General features: G+C 37.1%; 1 protein-coding gene across 1 annotated transcript in view; it reads right to left on the bottom strand.

Moving 5' to 3' along the window:
• The window catches only part of kalrnb (kalirin RhoGEF kinase b), an 83620-nt gene that overhangs the window by 32168 nt on the left and 37481 nt on the right, over window positions 1–13971 (bottom strand). The window contains 12 exon segments of the mRNA XM_016472520.1: window positions 725–814; window positions 1132–1264; window positions 1395–1520; window positions 1792–1916; window positions 2660–2842; window positions 3831–3953; window positions 4818–4933; window positions 5054–5168; window positions 5529–5678; window positions 7178–7396; window positions 9643–9762; window positions 11474–11640. Coding sequence (XP_016328006.1) covers window positions 725–814; window positions 1132–1264; window positions 1395–1520; window positions 1792–1916; window positions 2660–2842; window positions 3831–3953; window positions 4818–4933; window positions 5054–5168; window positions 5529–5678; window positions 7178–7396; window positions 9643–9762; window positions 11474–11640 — 1667 coding nt within the window.

The following is a 13971-nucleotide window of genomic DNA, read 5'->3' as shown; positions in this document are numbered from 1 at the left end:
AAAAGGGGCGGGGCTGCTTGATATGTCCCACCCTGTCTTCCTGTTTCAGTTAAAATTACGTCAACACATAGAGTAAAGCTGTGTGTTTCTAAGCATTTCAGGGGACCTTTAAATCCCCCAAAAAAGAACTATTTACCACCCTGGGTTATCTGTCTTTTACATCAGTGTATTCACATTTTTAAAAACTCAGAACATTCTCAGATTAATTCTGACTAATTATATAAATTGGATTAATTAATTTGGAACGGAGTAGTAAGGGTGGATGCAGGGGCGATTCCAGGATTTTCATTTTAGGGAACCGATTGCTCCCCCATGATATTTTGTAAACTGTATTTATGACAAAGAACTGCACAGATGCAGATATTATAACAATCTAGATAAACACACACCTTGTCCTCTGTTTCTCGCTCTTCGCCGCCGCGGTCTGCGGATTGATAAAGAACTCACTGAAAGAGTCTGCCGCCGTTTTCATATGAAATTTAAAGGGGACTGAGGCGATCACGAATTCGTGTACAGTTTATGGAACTAATAGCAAAATTTTAGGGGGGCTGAGTAGTCATTTTAGGGGGGCTATAGCCCCCCAAAAATGGCCTAGCGACGCCCATGGGTGGATGACAGCAGCTATCTGGCGCCCCCTGTCCGCTTATTGAGTCATCCCTATCGTCTCAACCCCATGCCACACAAACCTCCAAAACGAACTGAGAGAAAAAGAGAGCCGACTCACATCAAAGAATCTTCCGGCCTGGCCCTGGATGAGCTGACTGGAGTCAGGTTTGTTTTTGCAGTAGGTGACGTACATATGGAATTTATCAGCCTTCAGTACATGGAAAAAATAAACACATTCACTATTTATCATGTAGGTAACCTCACCAGAGAACCAGAGTACCAGAAGCTACTGCTTAAACATTAATACTTCACAGCTGAATTTATATTTTGGACCTTTCAAGTTTTAAATAATGATTAAGAAAATACAGCGTGGGCAAATTTCCTATTTTACAGCCTCTGAGCACACACAGGATTTTAAATATTCATACGGAGTAAAATGATGGTGACTAGTCCATACTGAAATCACAATGTTCTCCAAACAAAGAAACATTTGAGGAAAAAGACGATGATTCATCTGTATCTCACCCATGTGACAAAACAATGGCCCACATCTTCTGGAAGCTGCTCATAGTTTTCCAGCTCTTTCAGAAAAATGCTGCAAAAACAAACAATGGCAAAACATAACTAGATTTGAACACTTTCTGAAGAAAATATGAGGCTGTTGTTGCTGCTAATGACTAATATTTGAGCATTTTGAGTATATCAGCATGAACATTGACAGCATTTCAGGCAAAGTACAGTATGCAACTATGCAACCTTGGATGAATCTTGCAATCAAAAGCCATGACTGTCTGAGATCAGTAAGAAAATCTCTAAAGCTTCTCTTTGACAGAGGAAACACTCTCACCTCCAAACACTCCTGTAGGTCTCGTACATAAGCTCTTTCTGTCTGGAGCAGCTCAGCCATAATATACCTACAGAGACCAAAACGCCCCACTGAAAGCCCAGCAAATTACAGACATTGAAATGCAAAGAACGCCTGAGACAGCACTTCATAACACAAAGCTAATTCCTCAGGAAATGATTTAGATTAAAAAGGATTTCGTGTGAAGACGAAGCTATTGATGCTGTGATTTAGTTTGGGACTATCGGCTTAACCTGCGCACAGGAAGCTGGCACACATTATGAGGATTCTGAGTCATATTTAAAATCTCTCATAGTCATGAAGTTAATTTCATCACTCACTCTTTTTTTCTGGCAGATTTCTTCTTTTCCTCATTAACCTCATGGTCGGGATCGTTGAGGTTGACCTCTGGGTCAGTGTGGGTCAAGCTGGCTGGGATAATGTCCAGCTCTAGATCTTTATTGTCCTATTGGAGAAGTCAGAGGAAATACTAAAAATTTCAGTGTGTGTTTAAGCAAAAGGTTTGATTCCTCAGGATATAAACCTTTATATACAGTATTTTAGAGCCCGACTGATATGTTTTTTTTTGGGGCCCGATGCTGATACCGATATAAGGGAGTAAAAAAACACCGATATCGATATATCGGCCGATATTCTTTATGTGTAGGCTATATTACTTTTGGAAGGCCAAACAAAGTAGTTTCGCTTTCATAACGAAACACACAGCGCCTTCACGACATGGCGGCAGCAACAATACTACAGCGAGAATAAAAGTTACGCCTTCTTTCTTTGCGTGAACATTTGGGCGGCGTTATGCAAATCTTCCCACATCGTGACGTAGACATGTGGGGGCGTGTTAGAACAAGCCGTTTTAGGTAGGTGTGGTTGACTCTTAACTTTTATAAAGAATATCTCTTTGGATTTGAGAATTTGGTCTTTGCAACTTTACAGATCTTCTTTATGCACCAAGAGCTTGTAACACTCCAAAGAGAAAGGAAAAATTTTAATCTGCTTTATATGTTCTGTAAAAAAAAATATATCATATCGGCAGCATATTCGCCATATAATGATAATATCGGCAAAACGATATATCGGTCGGGCTCTATTTATAAATATAAAAGATTCATAAATATATTAAATAATGCATGAAATGAAGAATAAATGTAGGATGTATTTCCTAAAAAGGGATGGCTTTTCTCAGCCGCTCACCTCAGAACACACTCCTAGCGCTCGGTCCAAGCTGCAGCGGTACTGACCCATCTGCATAGAGAAGTCTCGGTACCTTCTGTCCACCGTAGAAACCCACCTCTTGAGCTCGGTTGTATGGACATGCCCTTTCTCAACCAGACTACCAGCCAGCTGGATCAACAGCTTCACCTTCTCCTGTGTTTGCTAGAAGAAGAGAACAACATCAGGTCATATAATACAGGTTTAGACAAATGCATGTTCACTTTATATACATAAATATATGTAAGTGAATAGATTCGTTTGTCTAAATTTGTACAAAGCTTACTGATAGACAGGTCACTTTTGAGACCTATACTTTTTCACTCTAGATGAAGGCTTAAAAGGCTTTTGGTTGTTTAGGTATGTTTACGGTAATTACGGTCATTTCTGAAGTTTTGACCAGGATATTCTTCATAATAATTCTGCTTGCATGTTCCACAAAAGCATGAAGGTTTAAAGTGCCCCTATTATGGATTTTTGAAAATTACCTTTCATGCAGTGTGTAACACAGCTCTAAGTGAATGAAAACATCCTGCAAAGTTTTAAATCTGAAAGTGCACCATGTATAAAGTTATTGTCTCTCAAAAGAAAGAGTCGACTCTGAATCACTGAAACAAGTCGTTTTTAAAAACGAATCCCAAGCCGTTTCATGTTGACATCAACATGAAACATTAGCATATTAACCGCCCACTTGTTGGTCTTTTCGTGTTGGTCTGAATGATAATGCAAATTCATTCTTTGCCACTAGATGCTGCTTCTGGAGCAGTAAAATAGCGGCTTCCCCGGTAATGGTTGTACACAAAGCAGCACTAAACACTGCTTTATCAGGCATTACAGGCATGATGAAATGAAAATGAGACCAATCGGACCAATCACCGCAGATTAGCGTCACGCAAAGGAGGGGTTTGGAAAAATTAATCCTTGAGCGAATCGTTTGGGAGTCGTTGAGCATGTAAGGTAAAAATAAATGCAAATTATAAGACAATTAAAGTGTTTTTTTGACCTTGCATGCATGTCAACCTGTTGTTGGGGACTCCCAAAACCAAAATATGAACCTTTCATAACCCATAATAGGGGCACTTTAAGACAACATGACAGTGAATATATGATGACAAAATTTTTAATAACTGCCCTCAATGACTGAGGTTGTTACCTTTGCGGATACACGGAAATCTTCATACTCTTTTAGTAGTTCCTGAGTTTTTTCACTGGTATCACCAAGTGATGTGTGTGTGGATAGAAAATATTCTCCTGTCTCCTGTAACCAGTCTATGGCCTGTGTAGAGAGAACAGTTTTAAAAATGTAAAAACCATTTCATGTGTTTATTTACAATCTCATTATTGGATATTTTCTACTGCACAAATAGCTGACTAATTGGTTAAATATAAAAGGTTGCTGGGTTGAAAAAAATAAGTGCACTTAATTATACTGAATGTGCAGTTTTAGTGTATTTCAAATCTTACAAGTATATTTGCATTAAATAAAAGGCAACTCAACTGCACTTAAAGAGTACACTTTCCTGACAATGTTTCTACACATGAAAAAGTGCAATTTGTGAAGTCAAATTAAAAGTTTTACATTAAAGTACATTTTAAATCATTATGAAGTACTTTAAAGAAGTACATTTATTTGACTAACATACTAAAGCACATAATAATCATTTTACAATTTTGTAATAAATTGCAATGTCATCATTACAAATGTGTAATTACCAATATATTTAAATACATGACATAAAAGTTTCAATAGAAATGACAATAAATATTTTAGTTTACCATAAATGTTTCTCAATACATTTAGCAGTACACTTTACCCTTTTTAAAAAACAATAGAAGTAATTACATATAAAGATATAATTAAGTCCTAATAAGAGGGTCAAAAAATAACTTTTGTTTTTAATTTAAACTATAATAAATTTTAATTTAATTGCAATTAACATGCAGTTACGTGTCAGAAAACATAACATTCAGTTCACACTTAAGTATGTTCTTTTAAAGTATATTATTTCTGTAATAAGTTCTTTTTTTAAATGTATTCTAAAGTGTAGCTCATTTTCACAAGGGAAGGCAAAACCAAACCAAACCACCATCATTATCGAATCCTTCAAAAACTGTGCTTGCATAACGCTCTCTCACTCACCTGTTTGGCATGTCGTTCAAACAGAACGTACTGTTGGCATTGATCTAAACGTCTTTTTTTCATAGTCCAGAAATGAAGAACACGATTTTCCCTCTGTAGCAGCTCACTCAGAATGGCTATACATAAGGAGAAACAAGACAAGATCAATAAACAATTACAAAACATTCAGGCACAATCACATACAGAAAGACTGTATATTTTGCAGGTATAATGGCTTTAAGCAGTCCTGAACTGACCTTTGACTTGGGACTCAGTGGCTCGATTGTGGGTAGCGACCCCAGGCATGCTCACATTGTTTCGATGGATGTATTTAAGAAAGACCTCCGCATTACGACGTGCTAAAGTACATGCCTGGAACCAGAGAAATTAAACATTTTGTAGAATCAGTGCATCTAAACAACTGTACAGTGAAATCATCATTGACCATATTGATAGCAGCTGGAGTTTTAGGAGTGCTGATGTAAGATGGTCAGTGACATTGATAGACACACTAATAATTTTGTTAAAGGTTTCTTTATTTCAAAAGGATTTTTTTCTATGTGATGACCCATTTATTCTGACACATATGTGGTCACATATGGCAGTTTTTTTTGTTTTGCTGTAGATGCATTTTTTTTTTTAATATAAAAAGGACAAATTGGTGAGAGAGCTGTTGCAGGTGTTTGAGTCTGTGTGTGTGTTTATGTATGTGTGTGTGAGAGCAAGGTGTACCTTGAGAAAGGCTTCTTTCTGCTCCAGGTGTTTGTTGATGAGAGGGCTGACGTGGTCAGTCTCTGCCGTTGAGCCCAATTTATCATTACCCCCGCACCAGTCCTCCTCTCTCCTGTACTCCAGTTCCAAACTCTCCAATACATTACATACCTGCGACAGACGTACAGTACGTTACACACACAGCAGCATCACAAAGCTTAAGTCTCTGTACTGTTTACAATGGTCACAGATACACTGGCAACATATAATAGATATACAATGTAATGACAGTAAAAGGACATGTATAAAATTTCTGCCATTAGATCAAAAAAAATTGAAACAATATTTATTCCAGAATTCATTACAAAAATATCTGATAACAGAGTGCATTTTCGGTAGATTCTGGAACTGACACTAGGGGGAGCTAACATTTCTGTTAAGGGACAAGAAGGCTTGGTTACTGTCCCATAATTAGATTTTAAAAAAATTAAAAATTAAAAAATTAATACTTTCATTTAGCAAGGATGCATTACATTGATCAAAATTGACAGTAGAAAGTTTCAGATTTTTACCAAAAATATATTTCAAATAAATGCTGTTCTTTTGAACTTCCTATTCATCAGAATCCTGGAAAAAAATATATCACAGTTTCCACAAAAATATTAAGCAGCATAACCATTTTTAACATTGATAATAAGAAGAAATGCTACTTCAGCACCAAATTAGCTTATTAAATTGTACCAATATATTACTGTTCTTACTGTATTTTTGATCAAATTAATGCAGCCTTGGTGAGCATAAGAGACTTCTTTCTAAAACATTTTTAAAAAATCTTACTAACCTTAAACTTTTGAACGGTAGTGTATAAAATATTCAGCTTTTCTTGCACTTAAAATTTTACTCAAAGTTATGGTTATATAATGTGACTGAAAGGTGAAATACAAAGTTCTGGCATGAAACTCTAGATGGCGCATTCCAATAGATCTAACTCAATATGACATAAAGACATCAATATCACATGGCACAGCTGATTGGTTCTCTCCTGTATCAGTAGCCAATGAGCTCGCTGCTCAACATTCAAATATTTGGCTAATGCTTATGATAACAGTTGCAGCACACTTCAGAAACCCTTCACCTTCCCCAGCTCCACTTGTATAGATCTGCTACAGGGTGATCATGTATGCTATGGGGGTTATTTATGTTATATGTGCAGCAGTAGTATTTCTTACATGCTCACAGCAGCATGTTGTGGATGTATTGGCAGTTGCAAGTCTTGGTACTTGCTCTGCCACAGCAGCAGCAGCAGCGTAGCAGATCTATTCCGCTAAGACCAAATACATGAACATTGTCATGTACCTTACCATGACAATCCCTCCGAAAGTTGTCATGACAGAACTCTATGTACACTGCAAAAGGGTCTTGAAACCCCCCTTTTAAAAAAATGAACTACTTAAAAACAGGGCATCTTAAAAATGCAGTGCTCATGGCGTGAGGCACTGAAAAAAAAAAAACATAATATGAACTGCAAATGCATATGTCCAAGTGGTTTAGAACTACTGCTATAAATCAAATTCGCAACTCTGTCATCATTTCACATTCTCAACCACAATCACAGCCACTAGTATTTGTGGGCAGTGACAGTAACCATCACATAGTCTATTACAACTCACCTGTTCAGATGTTTTGTAGAAGGCCACAGAGGCATTAACCAGCTTTAATTTGTCCTCCATCTTCAGCATGAGGGTCTGCCAGTGCAGGGCCACGGTCTCAGCGCAGGCCCGGACAGCGTCTGGGTCATAGTGACCCGCCTGCAACATCAACTCCGCCCTCTGCTGGAGCTGCAGGGCACTCTGGTGGGTGCGCTGCAGGGAGTCGGCATGGAGAAGAGACTGGACAGCAGAGAAAAGTGGCTCGTTTTAATTCTTAAGGTGTGCTAAAATTAAGTTTGTTAACTGCCAGTACACAAGGACCACATGAGAGGCGGGTAAGGTCACGGAGGGGCTCCTTAGAGGAGCAATTAAAACATGATCAGTTAGACGTCCTGCCGTTCAAGGCCAAAACAATCAGCGGTGAAGCACAGCCTGATGCTTTCACAAGAGCATATGCTGGATGAATAAAACTAGTGGCCTGATTCACACATTTGTTTTGGAGTCACAAATATGAGAAAGTACTTGGATGGTCTGATTTGATGAAAAGTGGTACTTGGCCTGAAAAGTTAGAGAACCGCTGCCGTAGATGATTAAAACATATATTTGGCAGAAGGGAGATTTTGGCCGATACTCAGCATTCACTTCCTTTGATTTAGACAGCATTTAGAGATGCTGTCGTTAGTCGAGAATTATACGCAGCAATTTGCTGAATTAAAACTCAGTCCTCATTTCGGGCTTATGTGCTTCTTACTGCTCATAAATTTGCTGAGTAATTTATTATTTTTTTTAAATCAACTCAGCTGTTTTGTATTCCATCTCTTTGATGAATATAATAAAGGGAACTTTATAACCTATAGACCAATTTACCTTCTGTTTATGACAGATAACAACAAACATGTTTGTGGAAGTGAATCATGGCACGAACAAAGGAGATCTCTGAGAACCTCAGAAAAAGAGTTGTTGTTGCTCATCAGGCTGGAAAACGTTACAAAAAACGATCTCTAAAGAGTTTGGACTCAAATCCACAGTCAGACAGATTGTGTACAAATGGAGGAAATTCAAGACCATTGTTACCCTCCCCAGGAGCGGTCGACCAACAAAGATCACTCCAAAAGCAAGACCTGTAATAGTCCATGAGGTTGCAAAGGACCCCAGGGTAACTTCTAAGCAACTAAAGGCCTTTCTCACATTGGCTAATGTTAATGTTGAGTCCACCATCAAGAGAACACTGAACAACCATGGTGTGCATGGCAGAGTTGCAAGGATAAAGCCACTGCTTTTCAAAAAGAACATTGCTGCCTGTCTGAAGTTTGTTAAAGATCATGTGGACAAGCCAGAGGGCTACTGGAGAAAGGTTGAATGGATGGATGAGACAAAAATAGAATATTTTGGTTTAAATGAGAAGCGCTATGTTTGGAGAAAGGAAAACACTGCATTCCATTATAAGAACCTTTTCCCATCTGTGAAACATGGTGGTGGTAGTATCATGGTTTGAGCCTGTTTTGCTGCATCTGGGCCAGGACAGATTGTCATCATTGATGGAACAATGAATTCTGAATTATATCAGTCTGCTGGAGCTGCAGGGCACTCTGGTGGGTGCGCTGCAGGGAGTCGGCATGGAGAAGAGACTGGACAGCAGAGAAAAGTGGCTCGTTTTAATTCTTAAGGTGTGCTAAAATTAAGTTTGTTAACTGCCAGTACACAAGGACCACATGAGAGGCGGGTAAGGTCATGGAGGGGCTCCTTAAAGGAGCAATTAAGATACGATCAGTTAGACGTCCTGCCGTTCAAGGCCAAAACAATCAGTGGTGAAGCACAGCCTGATGCTTTCACAAGAGCACATGCTGGATGAATAAAACTAGCGGCCTGATTCACACATTTGTTTTGGCGTACTTGGATGGTCTGATTTGATGAAAAGTGGTACTTGGCCTGAAAAGTTAGAGAACCGCTGCTGTAAATGATTAAAACATATATTTGGCGGAAGGGAGATTTGGGCAGATACTCAGCGCTGACTTCCTTTGATTTAGAGAGGCTGTCGTTAGTCGAGAATTATACGCAGCAATTTGCTGAATTAAAACTCAGTCCTCATTTCAGGCTAATGTGCTTCTTACTGCTCATAAATGTGCTGAGTAATTGTTTTGTTTTTTAAAATCAACTCAGCTGTTTTGTATTCCATCTCTTTGATGAATATAATAAAGAGAGGCTTTATAACCTATAGACCAATTTACCTTCTGTTTATGACAGCTAACAACAAAACGGATGATGTTTCTCTAACATTCCACAAAATGTGTTTATTACCCCCCTCCCCCCTCCACAGGGTTAAATAAATGATCTGTTTGATATAAGCCAAAAATAATTTCCTAATTGCAGATAATGGTGTAAACAAGGTTTAATATTTAATATTAATCTTCATATTACAGCATAATGCAGCCTTATGAAGCTGCCTCCTGCAGAACCTATTAAGGAAAATGTGTGTATGTGTGTACCTCGATGGCAAGCTGAAATTGTTCATGCTCTCTCTGAAGTTGTTCCGCCTCAGATAGGGAACCTGCATTCGTTGTGCTCGCCGTGAGCATGGATTCACCGTTACGGATCCAACACAGCACCTGCACAGATCAACACATACAAATGCACACACACAGCGGCATGTGACAAAACAGGCTACAGAGGTGAAAAATGAAAGTCAATTAATTATTTTGGATTAATCTGTCAACATTCAGAGGTATTCATTTATGTTTTGGTGCAGCCTCCTGCTTTTTCCATTTTCGGACAAAATTTGAGAAATGTGAGTTTTCCTTGGTGTAACTCAATGTCTCAACACTGTCAGTTACAGAAATAATGTGCCATGTCAAATAATTAATAATTCCAAATCTAGCATTCAACTATAAATTTAGACTGTATGATGGTTCCAAACTGATTTTCAGCTCCATCTATTGAATTCTCATCACTGACACTGTTGACAAAAATTACAATAATGTTTTTATAAAAATATTATGTACATCGGCATATTAGAATCATTGTTTAAAGCTTCTGAGAATTCAGCTTTGCCATCACAGAAATAAATTACATTTTAAAATTAGTGCTGTCAAATGATTAATTGCGATTAATCGCATCCAAAATAAAAGTTTTTGTTTACATACTATTTGAGTGTTTACTGTGTATATTTATTATGTATATATAAATACAAACACATGCATGTATATATTTAAGAAAAATAGGCTGTTTAAATATTAAATATATTTATATATAATATACAATATAAATATATAAATGTATATACACATGTAAATATTTTCAAAATATATACTGAATGTGTGTATTTATATATACATAATAAATAAACACGTAAATGTAAACAAAAACGTTTATTTTGGACACGATTAATCGCGATTAATCGTTTGAAAGCACTATTTAAAATATATTAAAACAGCTTGCATAATAGTTCACAATATTATTGTTTTTATTGTATTTTTGATCAAATAAATGCAGCCTTGGTGAGCATAAGAGACATGTCTCAAAACCATAAAAAATTATTTCCAACCCCAAACATTTGAACAGTAGTTTGTCCAATATATAAGCATATTAACTACTGCCAGTTTTCCCTAATTTACAATAAATATTTATTCATGTTCTGGGTCATTAAATAAGATGAAATAATGCAGTTGTTTAATAAACATTCTAGTAATCATCTCTGCTTCATATTAAAGTGAAAATGTTGGCATTTTCAAAACTAATGGCAGGTAAAACTGTTCAACATTTCGTTCCACATCCTAAGAATCCGTAAACTGGGCATTAAGGATGCAGAAACATTAAAGCTGAGCTAAAGGGATTCCCCCTCCCACGTTATGTAACACCCTGCCTACATTTACATTAATTTTCTAAACAAACTCATGTACAAGAAACTACATATAGAAACAAGATACAATACAAATAATTAAAGAACTAAGATGAAGCTGAGAAGTCCCGAGGTGACGGCACTGCCAATAAGAAAGCAGTGGCGTCTATGAAATAGTGCAAGTGAACTGAGTGATTCATTTTTCTGAAATGCAGGGCTGCAGTCTGCACCCACGCACTGCTCTGGATATGAGTGACAGTGTGTGTGTGTGTGTGCTCAAAGTGTCAAAGATAAAAGCAATTAGCTGGGCACTTGTACTCAAGGCTAATGGCATCAGTCAGAATCTTGGATGGAAGCAGAGCACAAGCTTTTTTCCTGAATCCAAAAGTCAGGCGTTCCTCACAACATGTTGATGAGTGTAACTTAGGGGTCCCTAAATGTGACCATGAGCTGAGATGTAGCAACTGATTTTAAACACACACCTGTTTGACCTCGGCCTGCAGGTGTCGTAGCTGAAGGCACTGCTCCAGACGTTTGTGTGTGTGTTCTGCGCTCACTTCCAGCTCGTGCTGTTTTTCATTCAAGAACTCCAGCAGCTCTTGAACTTTTGCCGCCAAGTCAACATCTTTTTCTCCAGTGATTTCCATACCTGAAAAACATACAGATTTTTAAAAATAAATATCAGCAGCATATACACATTGACACATATACGCCGGTCTAAGTATATCATTTACATTTACATTTAGTCATTTAGCAGACGCTTTTATCCAAAGCGACTTACAAATGAGGACAAATATCAGTTTCACTGTATAGATAAAATGTCAATCTAAGAACCATATACAAACAAATGATGCCATTTTTATGAAATATCATGCTATACAAATGTTAGACAACCTGAAAGTGTCCAAATGCTGTTTGTCTTCTGCATGAACAGTATATAATCATTTAATTTTATCATAATCTACTTCAATCAACTTCTTTTCATGAAATGTTTTATTTGCAAAAGTGCTATACTTGTCCAATATTTCTTTTACAGACTGACAAAATATTTGTCCCAGGCGATTTAGTGATACTGGTACTAGATGCATATCAATCAGCACCATGTCCTAATTTCAGAGGTTAGCCCCATTTGTAAAATACTAATGAACAAACACATAAAATTAGGCATGCAATTTAAACGTGTTGTAATTTCTGTGCCACTAGTATTAGAAAATAAAATGACAAAGCAATTATAGATTTCAAACAGGTTTCCTGAACAACCCCTCTGTTGGCCATGTGTTAGTTAAACAGTCCCTTCCCAAACAAGTCATGACAGATCATTGGTTGAGCTGTCGGGACGCTCAACCAATCAATGTTTTCTGCCAAAGAGATGTAGTGTTTACACTGTTTTGGCAGAATAAGCCAACAAATAAATATATTTGAACTTGGCATACACTACCGCTCAAAAATGTGAAAAAATGAAGATTCATGTTTCATGTTTTGAAAGAAATGAGATGAGACGCCTACATTTGATCAAAAATGCAGTAATATTGAGAAATATTATTACAAATTGAAATAACTGTTTTCTATTTTAATATATTTCAAAATGTTGTTTATGCAAAGCTAAATTTTCAGCATCATTACTCCAGTCTTCAGTGTCACATGATCCTTCAGAAATCATTCTAATATGCTGATTAACTGCTCAAGTATTATGATTTATGGTTGGTGCTCAATTAATAATGGTTCTTGTTATTATCAATGTTAAAAATAATAACAGTTTTTGCTGTTTAATATTTTTATTGAAACCATTATACGTTTTTTTTTTCAGGAATCTTTGATGAATGTAAAAGTACAATGAATAGCATTTATTTGAAATATAAATCTTTTGTAATATTATAAAAGTCTTTACTGTCCCTTTTGATCAATTTCTTCAACTTCATCCTTGCTGAATAAAAGTATTATTTTCTTTCTTTCGTTTTTTTAAATCTTATTCTTAAACTTTTGGATGGTAGTGTTATCATGTTTTCCATAAAAATCTAATGGGTAAAAAAATATATAATTTATATTAATAAGAAATTGTATATATACATATAGAATGATTTCTGAGGGATCATATGACACTGAAGACTGGAGTAATGAGGCTTTGCTTCACAGGAATAAATTACATTTTAAAATATATTAAAAACAGTTATTTTACATTGTGATAATATTCCACAATCAAACTGTTTCTCCTCTAATCAAATAAATGCAGCCTTGGTCATCATGAGCGACTTCTTTCAGCTACATTAAAAAACTGAATTATTCCAAACTTTTGACCAGTAGTGTATAACTCTGTATGTCCAAAAGAATTACACATTTTACATTTAATGCTGGGTTCAGACTATACGATATTTTTGTCGGTCACTGTGTCAGATTACACGATTTTGACTCCTAAAATCTTGTTGTGGCGTGGACAAGAAACATGTCAGACTACACGTTGCTTCCCGACCATTCATCGCGTGCTGTCTTTAACGATGGCGTGATGACTTCCGAAAACAAGAGTGTAAACATTGCTGAAGCGCTTCCGCTATAGTTCGCCAGCATTTTTCTTTCTTTGTTCTGTCGTGGTAGTCCCTCGATGACACATCATACAGGCAGGAGTACTGTTGCCACAGCTCCACGAACCTTTCCTCTATCTCATAATTCCACCTAGCAGCACCATCATCACTCTTTCGTTTTGCCATATTTGAAACCTGTGTATGAAAGAGATTCTGTGCTGCTGTTGGTCAACGTCACCAATGTGACAGAACTCGTCGGACAACATGCTAGTCTTTCTGTTGTGATATCGTGAAGCATCGGAGACGCGGAATCGGTTGTCATCCACTATGACACACTACACGAGTTGAAACGATGGAATCTTGAGTCCCGACGCCCATTGTCGTTACGAATCCCCACGACACCCTACGTCAAGCAAATCGGGGCAAAATCGGGCTAAAATCGTGTAGTCTGAACCGGGCATAAC

This window comes from Sinocyclocheilus anshuiensis, unplaced genomic scaffold (genome assembly GCF_001515605.1).
Source record: "Sinocyclocheilus anshuiensis isolate Anshui unplaced genomic scaffold, SAMN03320099.WGS_v1.1 scaffold472, whole genome shotgun sequence".
NCBI classification, from domain to species: domain Eukaryota; kingdom Metazoa; phylum Chordata; class Actinopteri; order Cypriniformes; family Cyprinidae; genus Sinocyclocheilus; species Sinocyclocheilus anshuiensis.
The sequence above is the reverse complement of the archived record's forward strand: the minus strand, read 5'-3'. Positions and strand labels throughout refer to the sequence as shown.